The 19,605-nt window shown below is 41.9% G+C and overlaps 1 protein-coding gene across 1 annotated transcript; it reads right to left on the bottom strand.

Annotated features, from left to right (window-relative positions):
• Positions 1–1,915: 1,915 nt before the first annotated feature.
• On the bottom strand, positions 1,916–15,445 carry LOC105907174 (solute carrier family 2, facilitated glucose transporter member 4). The gene is made up of 11 exons (XM_012835455.3): positions 15,013–15,445; positions 12,870–12,965; positions 9,643–9,803; positions 7,958–8,082; positions 7,687–7,802; positions 7,319–7,481; positions 6,218–6,405; positions 4,574–4,678; positions 3,846–3,947; positions 3,188–3,391; positions 1,916–2,941 (listed from the first exon to the last, which is right to left on the bottom strand). Exons 1-11 carry the CDS (start codon positions 15,043–15,045, stop codon positions 2,711–2,713), a joined length of 1,524 nt encoding a protein of 507 aa, XP_012690909.2. The 5' UTR covers positions 15,046–15,445; the 3' UTR covers positions 1,916–2,710.
• Between the last annotated feature and the right edge of the window lie 4,160 nt (positions 15,446–19,605).

Genomic DNA, 19,605 nt, shown 5'->3' with positions numbered 1-19,605 from the left:
CTTATCCATTTACAGCTTGCTAACTTGCTAACAACCAAATCCAGAGAAGGCTTTAGCGGCGGATGTTTCTGATATTACGTCTGCCTTTGTAGCAATCGAAAAATTTGATTGGCTGGTCACCATGATGTGTCTGACCATTACATTTTATTTTCTATTCGCCTTATTCACACGCGCCGCCATTTTGAAACGAAAACGAGGCTTGGTTGGGTAAACCCGACCGGAAGACATTCTCTACCATGAGTAGATAGATGGATACTTTATTAATCCCGAGGGAAATTTAGGAAGAGTAATGATGGACGGAGAATGGACCACACATCTTCTGCCCTTGCGGCATTAATAGACTGTTTTTTTACAACTCACCGTCAGAATCATGTTTATTTACTTGGCTAGCTAGCAAATGGCCGCTAAGTTACACTGTCAGAATTGATAGCACGAATGAGTCAAATTTGTAAAATGACAGGTGATTCATGGCATCTTTACCAGGATGATCTTGTGAATAACAATGCTTTTGCAGTCAGAAAGAGAGAGAGTGGCAGGGCAAGTGTGAGAGCGAGGGCAGTTCCCTCCACGAGAAAGAATGAGATCCCCTACATGGTCAAGGTAGCTAAGTTAGATGTTACAGCAACAGAAGGGAGGAATTGCTCATCGCTAACGAGATGCTAGCGGTGAAACATAGCCTAGCGAAACCTGTTGAAATGTGCTTACTTTGACACTATGACAAACTAGTGAGTCAACGACTTTCCTAACACAGTCAAACATCAAGCAAGTGCAACACAAGACGGCAAATAAGCTACTTACTAATTTGGCAGACAGTAGTAACCTGGCGTCTTAAGGCAAACTTACATAACGCAGTAGGCTAATATGCCTACGGACCCTGGTATGACAATAGCACAGAGGCTATTCTCCATATTAAACGTCATTGCAGCGCCCCAATTTTTTTAAGCTGTTTTTTTTAAGGTTAGATTGCTAATCCTTACCCTTACCCTAAAGTACAATTGCTAAATACAGTTACTTTAGGGCAAAAGAGTTCCTCACGTTCAGAGGCTGTTCATAGGTTGCTCATGTTGAGCTTTCTGGCACACACATTCCATGGTATGTTTGGTGCATTTCATAATAGCCAAGTAAATAAACATGATGCTGACGGTAAGCTGCAAAAAATAATGTATTACTGCCACGGTTATAGGGGGCAAGAGCAGAATATTTGTGGTCCATTCTCTGTCCATCATTACTCATCTTATCGTAAAGAATGACTTCCGGTCGGGTTTACCCAACCAAGCCTCGTTTTCGTTTTCAATATGGCCGCGACGTGAATAAGGCGAATTCACTGGCACTACTGAGGATGTGGTGAAGGCTTTGAAGGGCGGAGCTCAGACAAGCTTCACGGAGACTGAATGAAAAAAATGTATGTATTTATGTGTTTTTTTTTATATTGAGAGACTTGAGGTTTTTTTTCAACACATCAACTTTATATGAAACACACATATACACAAGTAACACAGCAGAAATTGTCAAACATGAATAGAAATCACAGGTTATCTACCTTTACAGTCTCTAAGTAGAAATATTCACACAAACCAGCATCAGACATCCTTTTGTGGATTGCAAGCACACATGTTCCATATTGCTCCTCAGTCACAACATAAACCAACACTTAAGTTTAGGCGAGTTATGTCTTATTCAAATGAGAACTACTCGGATACAAGTACAAATATAATGGGGAGTGGGGGAAGTTTGAGGAGATTTGAAGACCCTTGTTCATGTTAATCATTAAAAATAATCACACTATGTACATTTAAGCACTATAACAATGCATTGTCTATACAGAAAAATGTCAGCTGTGCAAAACCAGGAAGTCTTGCCTTCCTTTTGTTTTATGAAGACACCCAAAATGGTGGGGTGTCTCATGGTTGGCTTTAATTGACTGAGTTAACTTTCCAAAGTCTGACACACCTCATTCTAGATATATACTTCACTTCACTTATATATACTTTAAGTAAAAAAAAATCATAACCGGAAAACCATAAACCATCTCTTAAAATGTATGGAAGCTTGTGACTATGTTTGTGAATGCCTGTTAGAAAAAGGAATTTGGGATGATCTAAGGTGTAATCTTTCTATCAGAGGTGCAGTGATAAGACCTCGCTGTTGGCTCCCTGGCTGATAGTATTAAAAACCATATCATTAAAAACGGTTGTCAGCGGTCAAAGACCAGTTTGGCTTTTTTGAAAGATACATCAAAACTAATAGAAACTTCCTAAAAGCTGCTTGGAACAACATATCACTACAGTAACGCTATGTAGTCGATTCAGTCTACACACCCAGATGAACTGCTCCTAGAACAGTTGCATGGAACAGTACATCACAATAGTAATGCTGCATAGTAGTGATTTTGTGTTTTGCTCAGTCATTATCCTTTTCTGTGGAGACCTTGGAAGTCAATAAAGTGCAAGAATCCTCATCTCCCCATCGTTAGCATTTCCACTCATACTTAAAAATACACATGAATACTCACTCACTCGGTACCCATAACCACATCCATGACAGTTGGTTAATGCCTTGTACATCTATGGGTATTTGTTTGCTATAACTGTACAAGTCCCTCCCCATCCCTCCAAAGTATACCAGATTTTTTTCTCCATTCAAGATTATACCAGACCAAGTTATACAACTACATTTCTCCCTTCTTCTGTCTCACTCTCTAGTTCAGGCGTCAGTTGGCTTCGTCATCCCCTCCCAAATAGTCCAGTTCCGTGCTTGGCTTGCCCATACCCATGTCCATATCCATGTCCATGTCCATCATAGTGGGAGTATTGTGCTGAAAGCAGGCGGAGATCTGGTCGAATGTCTTCCCCCGTGTCTCTGGCACTCGGAAGTAGGTGAAGAAGAAGAAGAAGAGGAGGAGTATCGCGAAGATGAGGAACACGTACGGGCCTAAAAGGTGCTGTTGAGAGAGTTGGAGAGCAGGAACAGAAGGCGGAAAAAGGGAGGAGGAGCAGGAGGGCAAATCAGTGCGTGCATGTAAACTTTGATATGTGGATCAATAGCCTTAATGTCGCAATTAAACAAAAAATTGTGTCTCACTAAAACAACAGCAAAAGACTTCAAGCCGTTTGCATTAATCTCATAATCCACATCTTACATAAAAGGCGTAAAACACTAAAGCACAAGACCCCGACATTCTACTTACAGCGACGTATGGAAAGAACATGCCAATGAAGAAGTTGGCTGTCCAGTTGGAGCAGCCCGCTACGGCCATGGCTGCCGGCCGCGGACCCTGCGAGAAGAGCTCGGCCACAAAGAACCAGGGGATTGGGCCTGGTCCCACCTCAAAAAACGCCACAAAGCCAAAGATGGCCAGCATGCTTATGGAGCTCATCGACGGTACACTGTCCTGCCAGTGAGCAAAAGGAAGAGAGAGAGAGAGAGAGAGAGACAGAAAAGTCAAGAGATGAAGAGAGAAAAGGAAAGAAAAAAAGGGACATTTGAAGGAAGAAGCAGGGTGGAAGCAAAGGGGCATGGTTAAAGAGATAATGTTTTGATATTTAGGATAAAAGAACCAGGCACGAATTGGAAAATGGGAGAGTAACAAATAACAATTATGGGAAACCGGGCCATGAGAAGTGACCGGGTCCTGGAGAATTAGCGAGGTCAGTGCTACAAATACTAAAAACTGATAACAGATACTTCAGGCTCATCCGAGAGAAAACAGGACAAGAGAAACAGGAGGGATCGAAAAGGAGAGATATGTGGGTGCTCAGACATTCTCAGACTCACACATTTTTTCTGTCTGTATGGACGGGACGTTGTGTAAAACTAACATCCTCAGGGATTGTGGGGGGACTCACCAATAGGGCGAGGGCTATCGTCATGACAACTGCACAAAGGCACATTCCACCGAGTCCAAGCATGTGCAACGTTCGGCGGCCCATCCTCTCCACCAGGAAGAGCTGTTGATTGGATGAGAGCAAAGTAATGGACAAGTCAGTCTCAATCAAATCAGATCAGGAGTTGATCTATTCTCCTGCCTCGATCTACGCCCCGTTCATTTCATCAAGCCGTTCAGAAGCATTTCCACACTACATGACAGATTATGGTTAGCGCTGTGGTCATAGCTTCTGGGTGATTAGAAATCCCTAACTCTTGAACGTTACATGTAATTGTAGTTCTGTGTATCACCCATCCCCACTACCTTTGCTCAGATACACATACTGTACCTCTTCCATAGATATGCTATCTCTGAATGCAAAGGTGGCTTATTATGTGTAAAATGAAAGGAAGCATACTGCATAAGTCCTGAAAAAGAGTTATGATATAGATTAAATAGGAAGATACTGTGAAGTGCATTCTAAAACTAAAACACCCTGACCTACGCCTTGCCACTATACACATAAAACACCCAAACAGTGACTCAGAAACACAGTGATCTGCTAAACACATTTTGGCCCACTTGGAGCGCAGATTATCAGCTAAGGAGAAAAAAGGACAGGACGCAGCACTCTCTGTTATCTAATCTTGTTTGCTCTCAGATAAACATGTTAAAAAGTAATGGGGGGTTTTTTCACCCAGGACTTACCGACACTATAGTGAATGCGCAGTTCACAACACCAGCCCCTATGGTGGCATACACAGGACTCGCAACACCTGCCTTCTGGAAGATGCTGGTTGAGTAGTAGAAGATCTAGAAGAGTTGCAGCGGTGAGACGGCTTAGCGTTAAAGAAATACACTCCAATCCATTTGTGTTTGCAGCACTGATGATTAGTGATGAGATGAGAATACTGACATACAGTACCCTCATAAAGCCATACAACCTATGTGGAAGGTTGCACCAGATACATTAATCTGGGCTTACTCATGTTCAGTTCTAACCTCAGTGGTGTTTTAGGGGTTGGATCTTATTATTCCAAGTCAATGCATTCTCTCTGTGTTTCATACATGCATTGTAAGTAAAAATACTTTTTACTTTAATTTCATCTCTAGGAGAATATGTACTTCACTTATTTGGCATAAACTTTCATCCAAAGGAACTTGTATAGCAGGGAAGGTAAATATTCCATCTGCATGTGTGCTAGGTAACTAAATCATGACCCTGTTGAGTTGTGTTACAGATCTTCAAGAGTATTTTCTCCCATTACTTGCACTAGGACCCTTGCACAGTAGCGTGCCTGTTTAGGGACATAGCAGATTTGAAGTAATATAAAGAACACATCATACACACCTTCGTAGCAATTTAATTTCGTCTCTTTAATTTACTTTCTCCAAAGTAAAAAGGGAAAGTTGCTGTCAAACTGGAGATTTGGCTGTGGTGACAATATTAGAGGCTACTTATCATTAGGTGACACAATGACATGAGTGCTTCTCCTTGCCAATTGTAGTGAATTAAACAATTACCCTACCTAATTGCAGCTGATTGTAACTACATGACGACAACAAAAACAGTGAACTATGAGAAACTGGGAAGTGGGAAAGTTCCAACCTTTGAGTGGGAGAATACACCCGAATGCATATCAAACTCGGAACATCCCACTACGAAAGTGGGAGGTCTTTAAGAAATCCGAGAAGTAGGTTTGACGTCCCTCGACATGGCAACGCTTGAGGTACTTGCTCTGCGCACAAATAAGTCACTTCATTGTTTATTTAGGTTGTTCTCATTAGTGCATTTGATTGTGATGTTAAACGATACTTCACAGTTTACTTTTGTGTAACTAAGGTAATGTTAACCTTCTGGCTAGCTAGCCTATTTAACGTTACATGACTGTCAATACCGTTGCCTATTTGTTGTTATTATTTGAATGTTCTCAACTTTGAAGTGGGACTTTCCAAAATGGGAACTTTCCCAATTCCCAGCTGCGTGAACGCACGATAAGACCCCCAACAAACCTACCCTCTCAGGGACGGTCCACAATGATTGTGCTGTGCCACAGGAAGCGCATAACTTCATAAAAATGATAAAACATTTCCACAGGAAGCGCATAACTTCATAAAAATGATAAAACATTTCCTCTATGTCATCACCTATACAACTCCCCATAGCTTAAAAACCTGCTTGACACTTCCTTCTCCATTTCTAAACTACAGTCCCAATGAGAAGTGAGCCAATAAACAGTCTGGCTATAGCTGGCACTTTAGGGAGGCAAGGGTGCAAGTGCGAGTAATGGGATAAGCCCTTTATGTCATCCACTGTGACCCCAGGGTGACCTTAGTGAGCTTCGAACTTACAGCGTTGACCCCGGACAGTTGCTGAGACAGCTGTAGCAGGATCGCAATGATGATTGGCTGCCGATAGAAGGGCGATCGGAAGAGCTCCAGGATGGACACCTTCCTCTCCATGTCCATCCTCCTCTTCTCCTCCTTCATCTCCGCCAGGTCCTCAGCTACCTCCAGTCGGCCAGTTAACCTCCGCAAACCTACAGGTGCAAGCAAGGTGGATTGAGGAGTGCAGGTGTGGAAATATTGTGTGTGTGTGTGTGTTTGTATTCGTGTGTGTGTGTGTGTGTGTGTGTGTGTGTGTGTGTGTGTGTGTGTGTGTGTTTGTATTTGTTTGTGTGTGTGTGGCGCTGCTGCATTGTTCCAGTCTCCCAGGACCCACTTCAGCAATACATAGAGTAGATTAGCATACATGGAGCAGCAAGGACAGATAAACCGTATTACCCTGAGTAAAGTTCAAGGAGTACGGCTGTGGCAAAGAGAAAAGTGTTTCTTTCATTGTGTTGTGGTCTGCATTGTTTAGTTAGCCATCTGATTTGTGCTGAATTACAAAGGCTCAATTACTAAGGACCCCAAACTCCAATAACAGCCAAATGCATAATTCCACTGCTTTGGAGTGTTTGCCATCTAATTGGATACAGTGTAAGATGTAACACACAAAGCATACATAAGCACAAAAATATATGCTCCACTAAATACGCAATCATAACATAGTTTGCTAATAGGATGTTCACATGTCCCATCCAACTCACTCTGTAATGAAGTACAATTAAACCTGAAAAGCTGGATTCATTCTGAAAGTTATCTGCAGATTACCGTTTGTTATTGCTATCACACACAGGGTTTCAGGGTTAGAAATCTCTTCTCAACCAGTGCTAAAACTTGTCAAAAGTGATCGCTGACAAAAATGTCTGCAGTTCTAGTGTCAAGATAGCCTGTCAGTCTGCCTCAGGGCAGCTGTGGCTACAGATGTAGCTTACCAGCACCGGTATGACTGTGTCTGAATGACTACTGGACTCTGTAAAGCGACTTTGAGTACTTAGAGAAGCGCTATAGGAGATAAATTAAATAAATAATAATAATAAGCTGTCTGACGTTTGGTGGAACACTCACTGCTTTTGGCATGGTGCTCCTGGCAGCGCACGATGTAGAGGAAACGCGGACTCTCCGGGCAGAAGGGCAACAGCGCCATCTGTAGGACTGTCGGCAATACTGTCAAACCCACCAGCACAGGCCAAAGCTCCTTGGTACCTAACAGAGACTCCAAGCCCAATACCTACGATGAGAGAGAGTGATAGTGAGTGAGAGAGAGTGATAGTGAGTGAGTGAGAGAGAGTGATAGTGAGTGTGAGAGAGTGTCATTTCAGGATGAACATCATGAACAACTACTACCATTAATGATGACACCATGATATACTAAAGTACACAATAACACCCACAAACACACTTACAGAGAGAGAGAGAGAGAGAGAGAGTCTCACCTGGGCGATAAGAATCCCAGTGACAATAGCCAGCTGATGCAGTGTGCCTAATGCCCCTCTTAGGCTGGTTGGCGCGATCTCTCCCACATACATGGGCACCAACCCAGATGCCAACCCTGACAGACAAGATCAAGTTTAACTAATTTAAACAACATACATTTTAACTATATTGAACTATAAAAAAATAGTCAAGCACATGGAACATGAAACCACTATGACTATGAAACAAGTTATGCAGAGGATTACTGTAAGGTCAAGTCAATAGTCTCACCACAGTATGCCCCGATTATGAATCTGCCCAAAATCATCATCTCAAATGACTGACAGAGTTTGGACATCGCCATTAGGGCTCCACCAATGAATGCGAAGAGATTGTTGATGAGCATGGCTTTCCTCCTGTAAAAATGAAACACAGTTTTAAAGCACTGGCCAAAAATAGATAAAAAAATGAATATCAGGCCTCTGTTAAAATATTTACATAATTGGAAATAAATAGATATCATTATGACAAAATCAGTTCATAGACATGAGAACCGAGAACCTCCTGGATAATCAGTTACATTTTGCACCCACTAGATGGCAGGCATGCATCATGATAAGCAGGATTCAGCGAGTAGTTTTGGGTTTAGGGGTTATGAAGTTCACATTTCAGCCACCGCGAGAGGCAAGGCATCTGAAACAGGTGCTCACTGCGCAGACTCCCGACCGGCTTAAAAAAGTTTCTTCAGTGACTCTTTGACAAGCTTTGCACATACGTAACAGGGTTGTATATAGAACATGGAAAAACCTTTATTTGCCAAACTAATTGATTTATAACGACTGGACAATGTTCTTCACAGCTGACACTAGAACTGATAACCATAGGGCTTGAAAACCAAAGAACCATAAAAAAAAGTTCTCACGCACAACCCTGTATCAGTGGGTTCCTAGTCAAGCTTGATTGCATCCTTTCTTATATGGGTGCATTTGTCACATTCACCTAATTACTAAACTGTACTGTACTTTGCAATGAGGAGAATGACATCATATCACAGTTTGATTGACAGCTCAGGGATACCACTGGTGAAGGAGTGAGTGACAGGTAGCTATGCACCTACAGTTAGGTAACGTCACTGAAATTCCAGTCTAATTTGAGTGCTATGTCAGTGTACTACATAACAGGAACCTTAAGCTCACACTAATACCTACACAGCTGTTGTGACCTTGATCCTGTCCTAAGAGTACCCAGTGCTCCCATATTTACAGTTGGATGATTCTGCTCTTTCCCCCTCCTTCCCTCCCTTCTCTCTCTCTCTCTCTCTCTATCCATCTCCCTCCCTCCCTCTCTCTCTCTCTCTCTCTCTCTCTCTCTCTCTCTCTATCTATCCATCTCTCTCTCTCTATCCATCTCCCTCCCTCTCCCTCACTCTCTCTCTCTCTCTATCTATCTATCTATCTCTCTCTCTCTCTCTCTATCTATCCATCTCTCTCTCTCTCTCTCTCTCTCTATCTATCCATCTCCCTCCTTCTCTCCGTTCCTCTCGGGATCTCATTTCAGTCATTCAATGTTCTGGGATGGGTTCCAGTCTGTTATACGTCCAGGTTTCGGGTTACAGTGGGAAGGCGTTGCGTACAGCGTTGTGGCACGCGCTGGTCCAGAGATCAGACTAGCTCCTATGGGAACGCATTACAGGGACACCCCTTACGGGAAGGCGTACGTGCTGGCTAGGTCAAGAGTCATGAAGTGTTCTGATTGAGCCATTCAGGCACCCTTAGGAGGTACCATGCATGCTTCCTTTTTTATGTGTAATGCACACGGTTTCAATCAGAACAGGCTTCCTTTTTATGTTCATGTTCTTATACCCAGCTAAATGCCTCACACAAATACATTGAATGCACTTAAATACACACACATACTCTCTCTCTCTTTTTCACACACAGAAACACACACACACACACACAAACAAAGTTCTGTACCTTCCGAGCCACTCGGAGACGACTCCCAAACTGAAGGAGGAGAACATGCCCCCGATAGAGAAGATGGCCACGGAGAGAGACCAGAGAGATGTGAGCGTGCCATGGGGAATGGGCTCAGAATACCTGTGCATCCAGGTGGCATTATAGTCTTGTTCAATGATCTGAGAGAGAGAGAGAGAGAGAGAGAGAGAGAGAGAGAGAGAGAGGAAGTGGAGACAGAATGTTGAGAGAGGAAAGAGAGAGGGACAACTATATTCAAGAGTTTAGGACAAATAAAAACAATGACAGACTCAGATACACATCTGAACGGTTAAGTTAATTTTCATTAAAGGCTTTAATCACGAAAGTGGTGTAGATGTCAGCGGTGTCACAATGAGAACAGAGAAGAAGAGCTTCAGAAAAGAACGATGAAATTTACAAGGGTGCAACTATATAACCTCAAACATACTTCCCATAAACACCTATGTCTTGTGCAAATGAGGATATAACAACATTATTACATTCACTACAGGTATCATAAAAGCCTGCTAGCCACAGTGCTTCTTTCAGTATATCTAATCAGTCTAATACCATGGGGTATCAAATGCACATTTTCTACCACATGCATGTGCTTTGTGTCAGGTAAAGCTATGCCAGGCCGGAGCTTGGAGGAACTGTGCGCATCTCAAAGACAATTCTAGGTGTGTATGTATCCCTTTCATCCAAGTGTGCAAGTGAGTGTGTGGGCATGTTTGTTTGTGTTAGCACATGAGTGAGTATATGTCTTTGTATGTATCCATGTAGTATATGTGTCACCATATGTGCAAAATTGTGTGTCACCATATGTCGGCGTATGTATGTCTACATGCCTTTGTGTGTGTGTTTGTCTGTGTGTCATCCCATGTGTAAGCGTATGTATATCGATATACATTTGTGCCTGTGTGACACTTTAGGTGAGTGAGAGTATGTATGTCTATATGCATTTCTGCATGTGTATACGTACGTTTCTGTCTGAATATGTGCTATCACATGAGTCTGAATGCATGTATGCTGCTGTGGATTATGCTGTGTATGATCACATGTGTGTCATCACGTGTGTGTGTGTGTGTGTGTGTGTGTGTGTGTCTCCAAGTGAACCCTGAGCCTGCGGTCCCCTGAAATAGCTAATTTTCCCATGACACTGGGGGTGGTGGCCTGCCCCCTGCCTCCTGTTACAACCCTCAGCTGTGACAGACACCGGAGCTTCATCATGTCTTTGTGTGTGTGTGTGTGTGTGTGTGTGGAGGGGGGCGAAGGGGGCTGTGTTGAGTATTTTTGGCCCCCACGAGTTTCCGAATATCCAACGTTACACCCCCATCGCTTCATGTTGATATTGCTCAGGTTCTTTCACTCCCTTTGAGCACCTTCTGTCTTTCTCTTTATTCTTGTTCTTTTTGTATGTAGGCACCCTGGCACTTTGACTAGCACTTAACTTGCACTTACAGCGGTTACATTCCTGCACTTCTTTTTCTTTTCTATTTCGTTTTTCTTATTTCTTATGTAAAGTAGTATTTATTGTTACACCAGGGTTCTAATGCTCGTAGCTTGACTGTTCTCTCCCTTGTACGTCGCTTTGGACAAAAGCGTCTGCTAAATGACTAAATATAAATGTAAATGTAAATGCACCCCCTCACAGTACCCTCAAAGATGAACCTGATACACACAAAAAGTATAACTGCCGTATAGATATTATGAGGTAACTGTTGTTCCTTGGCTGATATTATGAGGTAACTGTTGTTCCTTGGCTGATTCCTTCTATTTAGATGAATACACATGACCCCAAAATGTCTCATTTTTGTTACTGATTATTCCTATAAAAAGTTTTCCATCTTTGACTAATTCAAGCAGAATTCTTTCTTTTTCTTCAGACTTTAAAGACTATTGCAGTGAGAGAGTCCAACATGCCCAACATTTAGTAACTCCAACTAACATTCAACTTTGTTTTTTTGCTGGAACTTTCTTACATTTCTTTCAGCTTCATATTGTTAATGAATGATTCTCCTTTGGCTGTGTAAGTATGCTGCACAAATGTGTACCCTTGAAAGTCAATGTCAGTGGTTTGACTAAGCAGGGGCCTATCTTTGTTGGCTATCTTACAAGTTTACCAGCTTACTAATGAGCAGATAGAGTTGTGGGCAACTCTGGGTTTCACTTGACAGTATTTCTACAGCTGATCCCAAAAGCTGACCTTTGGCAGACACAACAATGAGTGGCACATTAATTGTCATACGATAGGGGATGCTTTGGTGAAAATGTCACATCTATATTCTGCTCTTTTAAAACTCGGTTGTGAAGTGAACACACTGTGCTTTGTCAAGGCAGACAAATTACCATGGATTTTGAATCAGTCTCCCTGAATTTCAAACAGCTGCATAGCTAAAATTAGACCTTAAGTTTGTGTTTCAATCACACCTTGGCAATGTTTGTCAAATTAACCACGAGAACTTGTAGTCTTTCTAGCAATGCACTGTTCCTGCTAACCAGGCGAATTATGAGGCTGAGGTTTACTGCTCTTCTTCCATCTGAAGAAAGTAATGGAGACAACTCAAATAGTAAACCAACAATCACAGCGGAAAGCTCAAAAGCACCAGTGTCTACATTGCAAGACTTTAAATCTTAGTAAGATGAAATATCTTAAATCAAGGCAATATATGCTTGTTTTTTGTCTGACAAGATATTTCTTCTCACCAGGCATTTTTTATGTTAGAGGATTTCACTTGCTTCAAGCGTTTCAGTCCTTAATTATCTTAATAAAGTATTATAACTTGTTACTGAGATTTTATTACTGGTTCTGCGCAAGTTAATGCTTGAAACTAGTTTGATCACCACTGACAAGTACAAAACTGCTTTGTCAAAGTCAGAATCAAGACAAATGTACTTGTTTTTAGTCTGGCCACACTAGTTTTAAGATATATTTAGGTTCTTTTGAAAAAAATCTTGGTAAGTCAAATTTTCCTTTTCTGTTGGCAGATCATTTTGCTTATTTTAAGTAATATATATTTTAAAAGCTAAATTTTTGCAGTGTAAAATGCCACTGGCTGAGATTCAACAGTATGTTCAGACTTGGTATGGACATAACGAACCGACTGATACGCTGAAGGCACTTGTTGACTTCCAGCTCTCCTAGCTCCCCTGTAAACAGACTTGGTGTACCATTCAAAACGGTGTAGAGTATGTACAGAGAATTTGCATATGCACCCATTGTGTACCTGTTGAGGAGCATTGATGACTCCGATGTTGTACCCGAATTCAAGAGACCCTAAAACAGCAGTGAACACAGAGAGGGCGAGGGTTCCAGTAATTCTCTGTGGAGAAAATGCAGACACACACACATCATCATCTCAGTGGTTAAATCACATGTCAATCATTTCAATATAGTGTTTCAGGGGGTGCTGATTAAGTTGGGGGAACAGGGATCCAGAACCAAAATACTCTTACTGACCCTGAGACAATTTGACACTCGAAAACAAATGTCATTCATACTTCTCTGTTATAGAGCATTGCATTGTAATGTTATGTGTGTGCTGTGACTCGTAGGTCTTAGCATTGGACAATATCAGTAGTAGCACTTCAGTAGTCAGACAAAAATCATGTATGCATGACACACATTACAGTACAAGCAAAGAAACACACACACACACACACACACACACACACTAAATATATCTCTGAGGCTAGTGAGTACAAATCCATCTGACATTAAACGGGACTTAGCCATGCATCATATGCCTAGTGAATGAACTTTCCGGCTAGTTTCAAACCCACACACACCTGTCTTTTCTCTGAGTGAGTTGCTTAGAGACAGACCCTGGCTCCTTACTGTTTATATCCACTGCTGGGTAATGGGGCAAACAGGACAGAGCTACATGCTCCTCGGGGCCTGCAGCCGATTGACCTGTGTCTCTATAGATCACAGCACTCCCTGTGAATAAGTGCTGTTGCTTCAAGAACAAGTACAATAAAACGGCTTCATGCTGAGTAAGTGTCAGGCTGCTATTGATAGGTATAATGATTAAAATCATATAAGAATGATTAAATGATTAAAATAATATATGTGCTCATATTTGTAGCAACAATAGTTATTGTCTGACTAGGTAAACATGACTATGTAAGCCTCTTTAACTCCTCTTTGTAATACTAGTAGTCTCTTTGTAATACTAGTGGTAGTATGTTATATGTTATGTGCGCAATAAGTAAAGTACCTGTGACATGCAGTAAGGGAAGGGGTATTACCGGCAGAGCTAGTCATTGTAACAGATATAGCGTTGTGCAAAGTAGCTACGATTTGTATACTGCGGAGCATGATATCTTTGTTTTCTTAATGCTACCTTTTATTTACAGAAATGTACACTAATTATACACAATATACACATACAATTCTCTCAACATTTGATTTTGTGCTTGACAGAGAGATAAATACTGCATATAATTTTACAGCAAATGTGGTGAGACTCTACAGGAAAAGACTTTCTAAAATGAATTATATTATGGCATAAATGACATCACAACGTGAACCTTTTAAAACAGAGCGCTGAGTTCAAGTGCAATGACCTTGCAGTTGTGCCTTGCAAGCTTGGTAATGTTTTGTAATCATAAGGGAAAACAAAGCCAGACAAAAGAGCGAACGAAGAAAGGAAGAATAAAAAAAAAGAACTAAAGAAAGAAAACACATGAAAGCTTACCATTACTGGCGAATTAAAAACGGCAATACAGCATATGATTTAAACAGCACCTATGCTTTTGCCACTAAGAACAGTATGGCCAAGTGTTTATTCTTGAGTGACAGAAATTCAAAGATCCCTGACCCAGCAACCCGCATTCAGGCTTGATCTGCTCAGCTGACAATCTACTGCCCTCTGTCAAGGTCATCATTGTGAACAAATAAGGGTCCCAATTTCTTAAATATGGCAAAACGATTTCTAAAATTGTCACGTGACCTTACTTCGATATTTAGCCTACCCTTAAACATGTTACCATAGCAATTCACTTACCTAGTGGACAGTGGATCCCAGTTAGATATTTCTTCATTTAACATGTGTTTTCAAAGTTGACGGTAAAGTTTGCATAGTCTTTCGTACCCCCAGCCTATGATTACATTGCTGGGTGTGGTGCCAATTACACACCTGATCTCGGTGATGAAAGGTGGGCAGAAGCAGTGTATCACGAGATGAGGGACACCTAAAACTAGCGGGAATATTAAGACAATCTAATAATGCAACTAAGGTAGCACCTCTATTAAACACGAATTAAACGTTTAGTGATGTCAACTGTCACAAATAGATAAGTCACAAACGGATAAATGTATGAATAAACAACGCATAAAAACGTTTTTTTTTCTTTCTGACGCCTTACCTCCCCTCCCAGCTGCTGAAATCCAGCCGGCATGACTTTGACAGTGTCCGACGCGGATTCACTCCGGTGCCTGCGTCTCGCCCCGTCGGGTAGTCGCTCCCCCTTCAGTTCACTTGTGAACAGACCCAAGATACATGAAATGGCCAACAAAAAGCAGGCCCTACAGAAAGCAATCTGCAGAAATACTGAAAAAATTCCCAGATACAAAAAAAGGGATTGTCAAATCCAAAGGCAAGAGTGTGCGTCTTTTCGTCTTCTCTCCCTGCCCTCTCCACTCGCCACTTTGAAGCGCTAGCGTCTGTTCCAGTCGGGTAGAGTGACATAGGCATACGCGCTCGCACACCTCTAGGGTTTTTTTTTAAGTGGGAAGAGAGAAGGGAGGGGTGAGAGATTGGACTGGAGTGTTGGTCATACTCTAAAGCTTGAGGTCCTGTCACAGAGGTCGTCTAGCACGAAATTGTCTTGACCTTATCTGTCATTGGTGAAAGGACGGGTGTGTTATCTCAATACAGTGCCTCAAACTTAACTGTTTGTAACTTCTGCCCATGTTCTTCTCCATTTGCCAAAGTCACCATGGACTGGTTGGCCTTATAGCAGTTGCCTATGGAATGGCTTGGCAGATCATTAACAGCATCAGCTCTGCAAGTGACCCATCCCCAAAATACTACAGAACCGTAAACCAAAAGTTGCAGAAGATAAACCTGTTCCATATACATTGTTAGTCTATCGAGTGCATTGAAGATGAATATCTAGAGGAGAGTATGCATGTTTGACAGCTGAGTTTGAGTTTGAGTGATGTGGATTAAATGCCGCATCATAAAAAAAACTGAATGAAAGTTTGTCTGAACGTGGTGCCAGTGGTCTCTCCTGCGAAGCAGTGACTCGACACTTCTGGCCTTAGTCGGCTTGTCTGGGCCACCATGGCAGCTATTGTCTATCTTCTCATCGGTAATAAATCAGATGCTATTTTAGAACACATGCCAAACGGGTCATGCATCCGTCCAGTGACACCCCTCCCTCCGGCACCAACCTCCACACACCACATGGCAACAGGTGCTCCTTGATTGTGGACTGTTCCACTGTGGCCGTTGGATAGAGGGGTGGTCAAGAATATCCTTGACAGTGCTGGGTGGTTATTTAGAGAGGGGGGGGGGTGTGGCGCGTCAGTCCCCTGAATCTGTACACACCCCCCTATGAGACACACCTCCATCTCACGCCACTCTCCCTCCCTCTATTTCAGGTCAGCTTCCTCACTGCTCACTGCCAACTTCTGCCAGCTCACTATAACCTCCTTCTCCATCTGTCTTCAGTTAGAAAAGTGCACATTTGTCCTTATATTGTACCAATCTTCCCTTCTATATTTTGTCTCTGTTTCATGCCTTCATGTCTGTCTGTCTTTCTTCGTCTCACTCGCCCCGCTTCCTTTCCTACTCATCCCACTCATTTTCTTGACCCCCCCCCCGTCACAGTGATGTGGGATGCCGATTGAGAAAGACTGCATGAACTTGATACCAGTTTCCTGCAGTCTGGGCCCCCAGTTGGGTAATATGTGCAGGGACCAACACAGTGCAGCACAAGAGAAATCCAATCCACTGGAGAAACAAACTTGCCATGTTCTTTCCTTTCACATAGTTTCTTTGGGACATTCGATGCAGTTAGTGAATACAACTCCAGGTGGCAAAATGTGTAGAAATGCAACGCACTGGAACAGCAAAAAGAGGGAACTGTGTCCTTTCACTTAAATTGACCAAAGAAAAATGGTGTTTTGTCTTTTCAAGACTCTCTGTCCCTTGAACTGGTGAGGTCACAGAATGTTTTGAAAGGTCATAGGGTTCAACATCAAAAGCTCAGCAGCTATATATGTTCTCTATAGCTCCCTAGTGGATGAACCCGAGTGCTCTTTGGCATTTCAATCAATCTGATCACACATGTAACGATAGCCACTCCCAAGACGTGCTAGGGACAGATGCTGGCACCTATAGGTTTTAGCCTCCTTGCTATCACACCCGCCTCCTATCATGCCCGAGGTTGCGAGTTTGAGTCTGCAGCGGAACTGTGCTTGTCTACACTACGCAGGTTGCATTGGGGCCGTGGCCCGGATTGGGAGTGAGGTTTAGACATAGTTTACTGTCCATGGATTTATGGGGGTGAGTGTAAAGGTAGCCAGCAGGTACGGTCAAGGGTGCCCCCAAGGGGTGGCCGTGGTCACCATGCTAAAATTACTGGCCACCCCAACTGACAAGCCCCAGTCATTCTAATCTCTTTGCAAAGCCTTTAAAATGTATTGCCATTTATTGCAAAATAATTGAAGTTCTGGCCATGGCATTACAGGTCACTTTTATAATCGCACACAATTGTTACAGAGAGACAGAGAAAAAGACGAGCGTGGGTTGAACAGATGTTGAGGTGAGCTCAATTAACATTTCGAGACAACCTTGCTGGTTGAACAGTACGCAACAAGTGAGTATTAATTCAACATAATTAAAAAGTTTATTGGTTGTTCCTTAAGATGAACCTACTAAGACCTCTCTCCATAGGTTTATTATAAAATATGTAGCTAGCTAACATTAGTAACAGTAAGATTGACATGTTACAGTAGATTGTAGGGGACTAACTAGCTAGAGTTCATGTAATGTTAGCTCGATTTTTGAGCTTAGTTCATGTTGTCAGCTAATTTTATAGAAGAAATTTGTGAAACTGGTTGGCCATTGTTTGTTGCCCATTGATACAGAGAGACAGAGAAAAAAAGACTAGGACGAAGAGGAAGGATAATGCTATGAGAAGAGAGAAAGGACAGAAGAACTTTTTTTTGGAAGAGTGTTCACTTCTGTGTAGTGTGCATTTTTTTTAATAACTTTTAGATTTTAGTGAAAATGTGCATGTGAATGTGTGTGTGTGTGTTCGTGAGTTTAAAAGAGAGAACTGAAGAACATGTCTATGTCTGTAATACACAGCTTAGTGGGGGGAAATGACTGATAATTGCCTGTTGTTATTCACTGTTTTTCATCTTTGAAATTTCCACATCCAATGCAGAGGGCCTAAAGCAGCCACGCCCATAGTTCTTTCTAGGACTCCAGGGGGACACAAAAGGCCCTTCAAGGACATCTGGTCCGACACCAATAAATGACTAGAATATTCACAAAGTAAGGACGCAGGGTACTGTTTTTTGCCTGCCGACACTTCAGCCTACCCCTTTGGTGATTCACTACTTACCTCTGATATAGGCTTTACAAATTGGGAAAAAGCCATGTACAGTGATGTTGGGTTCTCAGCCTATGCTAAGTCAGAAGGACACACTATTGCAACGATAACTAAGGCAGAATATGAAAAGGCCAGTCCTCAGAGTCCTCTGTCTTGAGTACCTTTAATGCAGGGTTCAGTAAACAAGTGAAAGAAAACAGAGAGTATTAAAACAGTTGGTGTGGTGCTCCTTATCACAGCAACCCACAATTTAGCAGAGAGAGAGACCACAGAGACACAGAAGATAGTATTATATAAGTTATTTAAGGGCAACTTGGTTAGATGGTAGTGGTATGTACTGAAGCCATTGGAGGTATATACATATTGGCTTATACAAGTGGTTTACACATTTGAGTTGAATTTTGAAAGGAGCATTTTTGTGAAGGAAATTATTTATTTTTGTAAATGATGATGAAAAAAACCATGGAAATGGAATGACATGTTGGTTATTGTTAAATTATACAAATTATTGAAATGATATAACGTTATAAAGAAATTGAGTATAACATCTGATGTGTGGTGTTTTATAACTGCATCAGAACTTTAGAACTTCAGACATTTTTGCATTCATAATTCATATTTTATTCTATAGAATATATATACACCTAGAATGATAGTCATATGTGCTGGCTATAAATGAAAACTTTGTTATCAGCTAATAATTTATACTTTTATATTTATATGCAACCCACACCCTTGATTTATTGGTGATGATTTATTTATTATACACTATAGTATAGTGGCTTTACTTGTATTAGTTTTACTTGTATTGCATGTATAAACTTGATATTCCTCTATGCTGTATTGCCCTTTAGTGCCAACTCAAGACTTCCACTGGCCAAATCTGCCCCCCCCAAACTATTTCTGCAGACGCCACTGGATGCAGTGCTGTGTAGTAAGTAAACCTCACTCCCTGACACCTTCAGAGACGTGCTAGTGACAGATTCTAGCGCCCATGAGTTTTAGCCCTCTTGCTAACACGCCTGCCTCCCATGCCCAAGGTTGTGAATACAACAGTTCCCATGTCCTCTTCAAGCATTAAAGCTTTGCCTATGAAAATATCATCTACAGTTATTATCACAGTTGTTTTCAAGCGTGACAGCCACACACACACACACACATACACACACACCCACACACACACAGGGCATGTGCCTGCCAATCACAAAGGTGACCTAACATGTCAGGTGACAGGAATTCTCTCCCCGTCATGGCATCTGACTTTGTGACGCACTCACAACACACCAACTCTATTAACGAATCACAAGTGCCGGGAACTCGTGGGCCTTAAATCAACACTTTATCAACAACTCCTAATTGAGATGTAAATCAACACTATGCATGTGTTTCTTA

The sequence above is a fragment of the Clupea harengus genome, chromosome 18, assembly GCF_900700415.2.
Source record: "Clupea harengus chromosome 18, Ch_v2.0.2, whole genome shotgun sequence".
In the NCBI taxonomy this organism is placed as follows: domain Eukaryota; kingdom Metazoa; phylum Chordata; class Actinopteri; order Clupeiformes; family Clupeidae; genus Clupea; species Clupea harengus.
Note: the sequence above shows the minus strand (reverse complement) of the source record. Positions and strands in the feature narration are given on the sequence as shown.

Bases quoted from the DNA above. Each gene is read 5' to 3' on its own strand.
- LOC105907174 (XM_012835455.3), bottom strand. From the start codon at position 15,045: ATGCCGGCTGGATTTCAGCAGCTGGGAGGGGAG. The intron at 12,966-15,012 runs GTAAGGCGTCAG...TTTTCTCCACAG, and splicing joins TTCAGCAGCTGGGAGGGGAG to AGAATTACTGGAACCCTCGC. The intron at 6,406-7,318 runs GTGAGTGTTCCA...TTGCACCTGTAG, and splicing joins GGAGCACCATGCCAAAAGCA to GTTTGCGGAGGTTAACTGGC.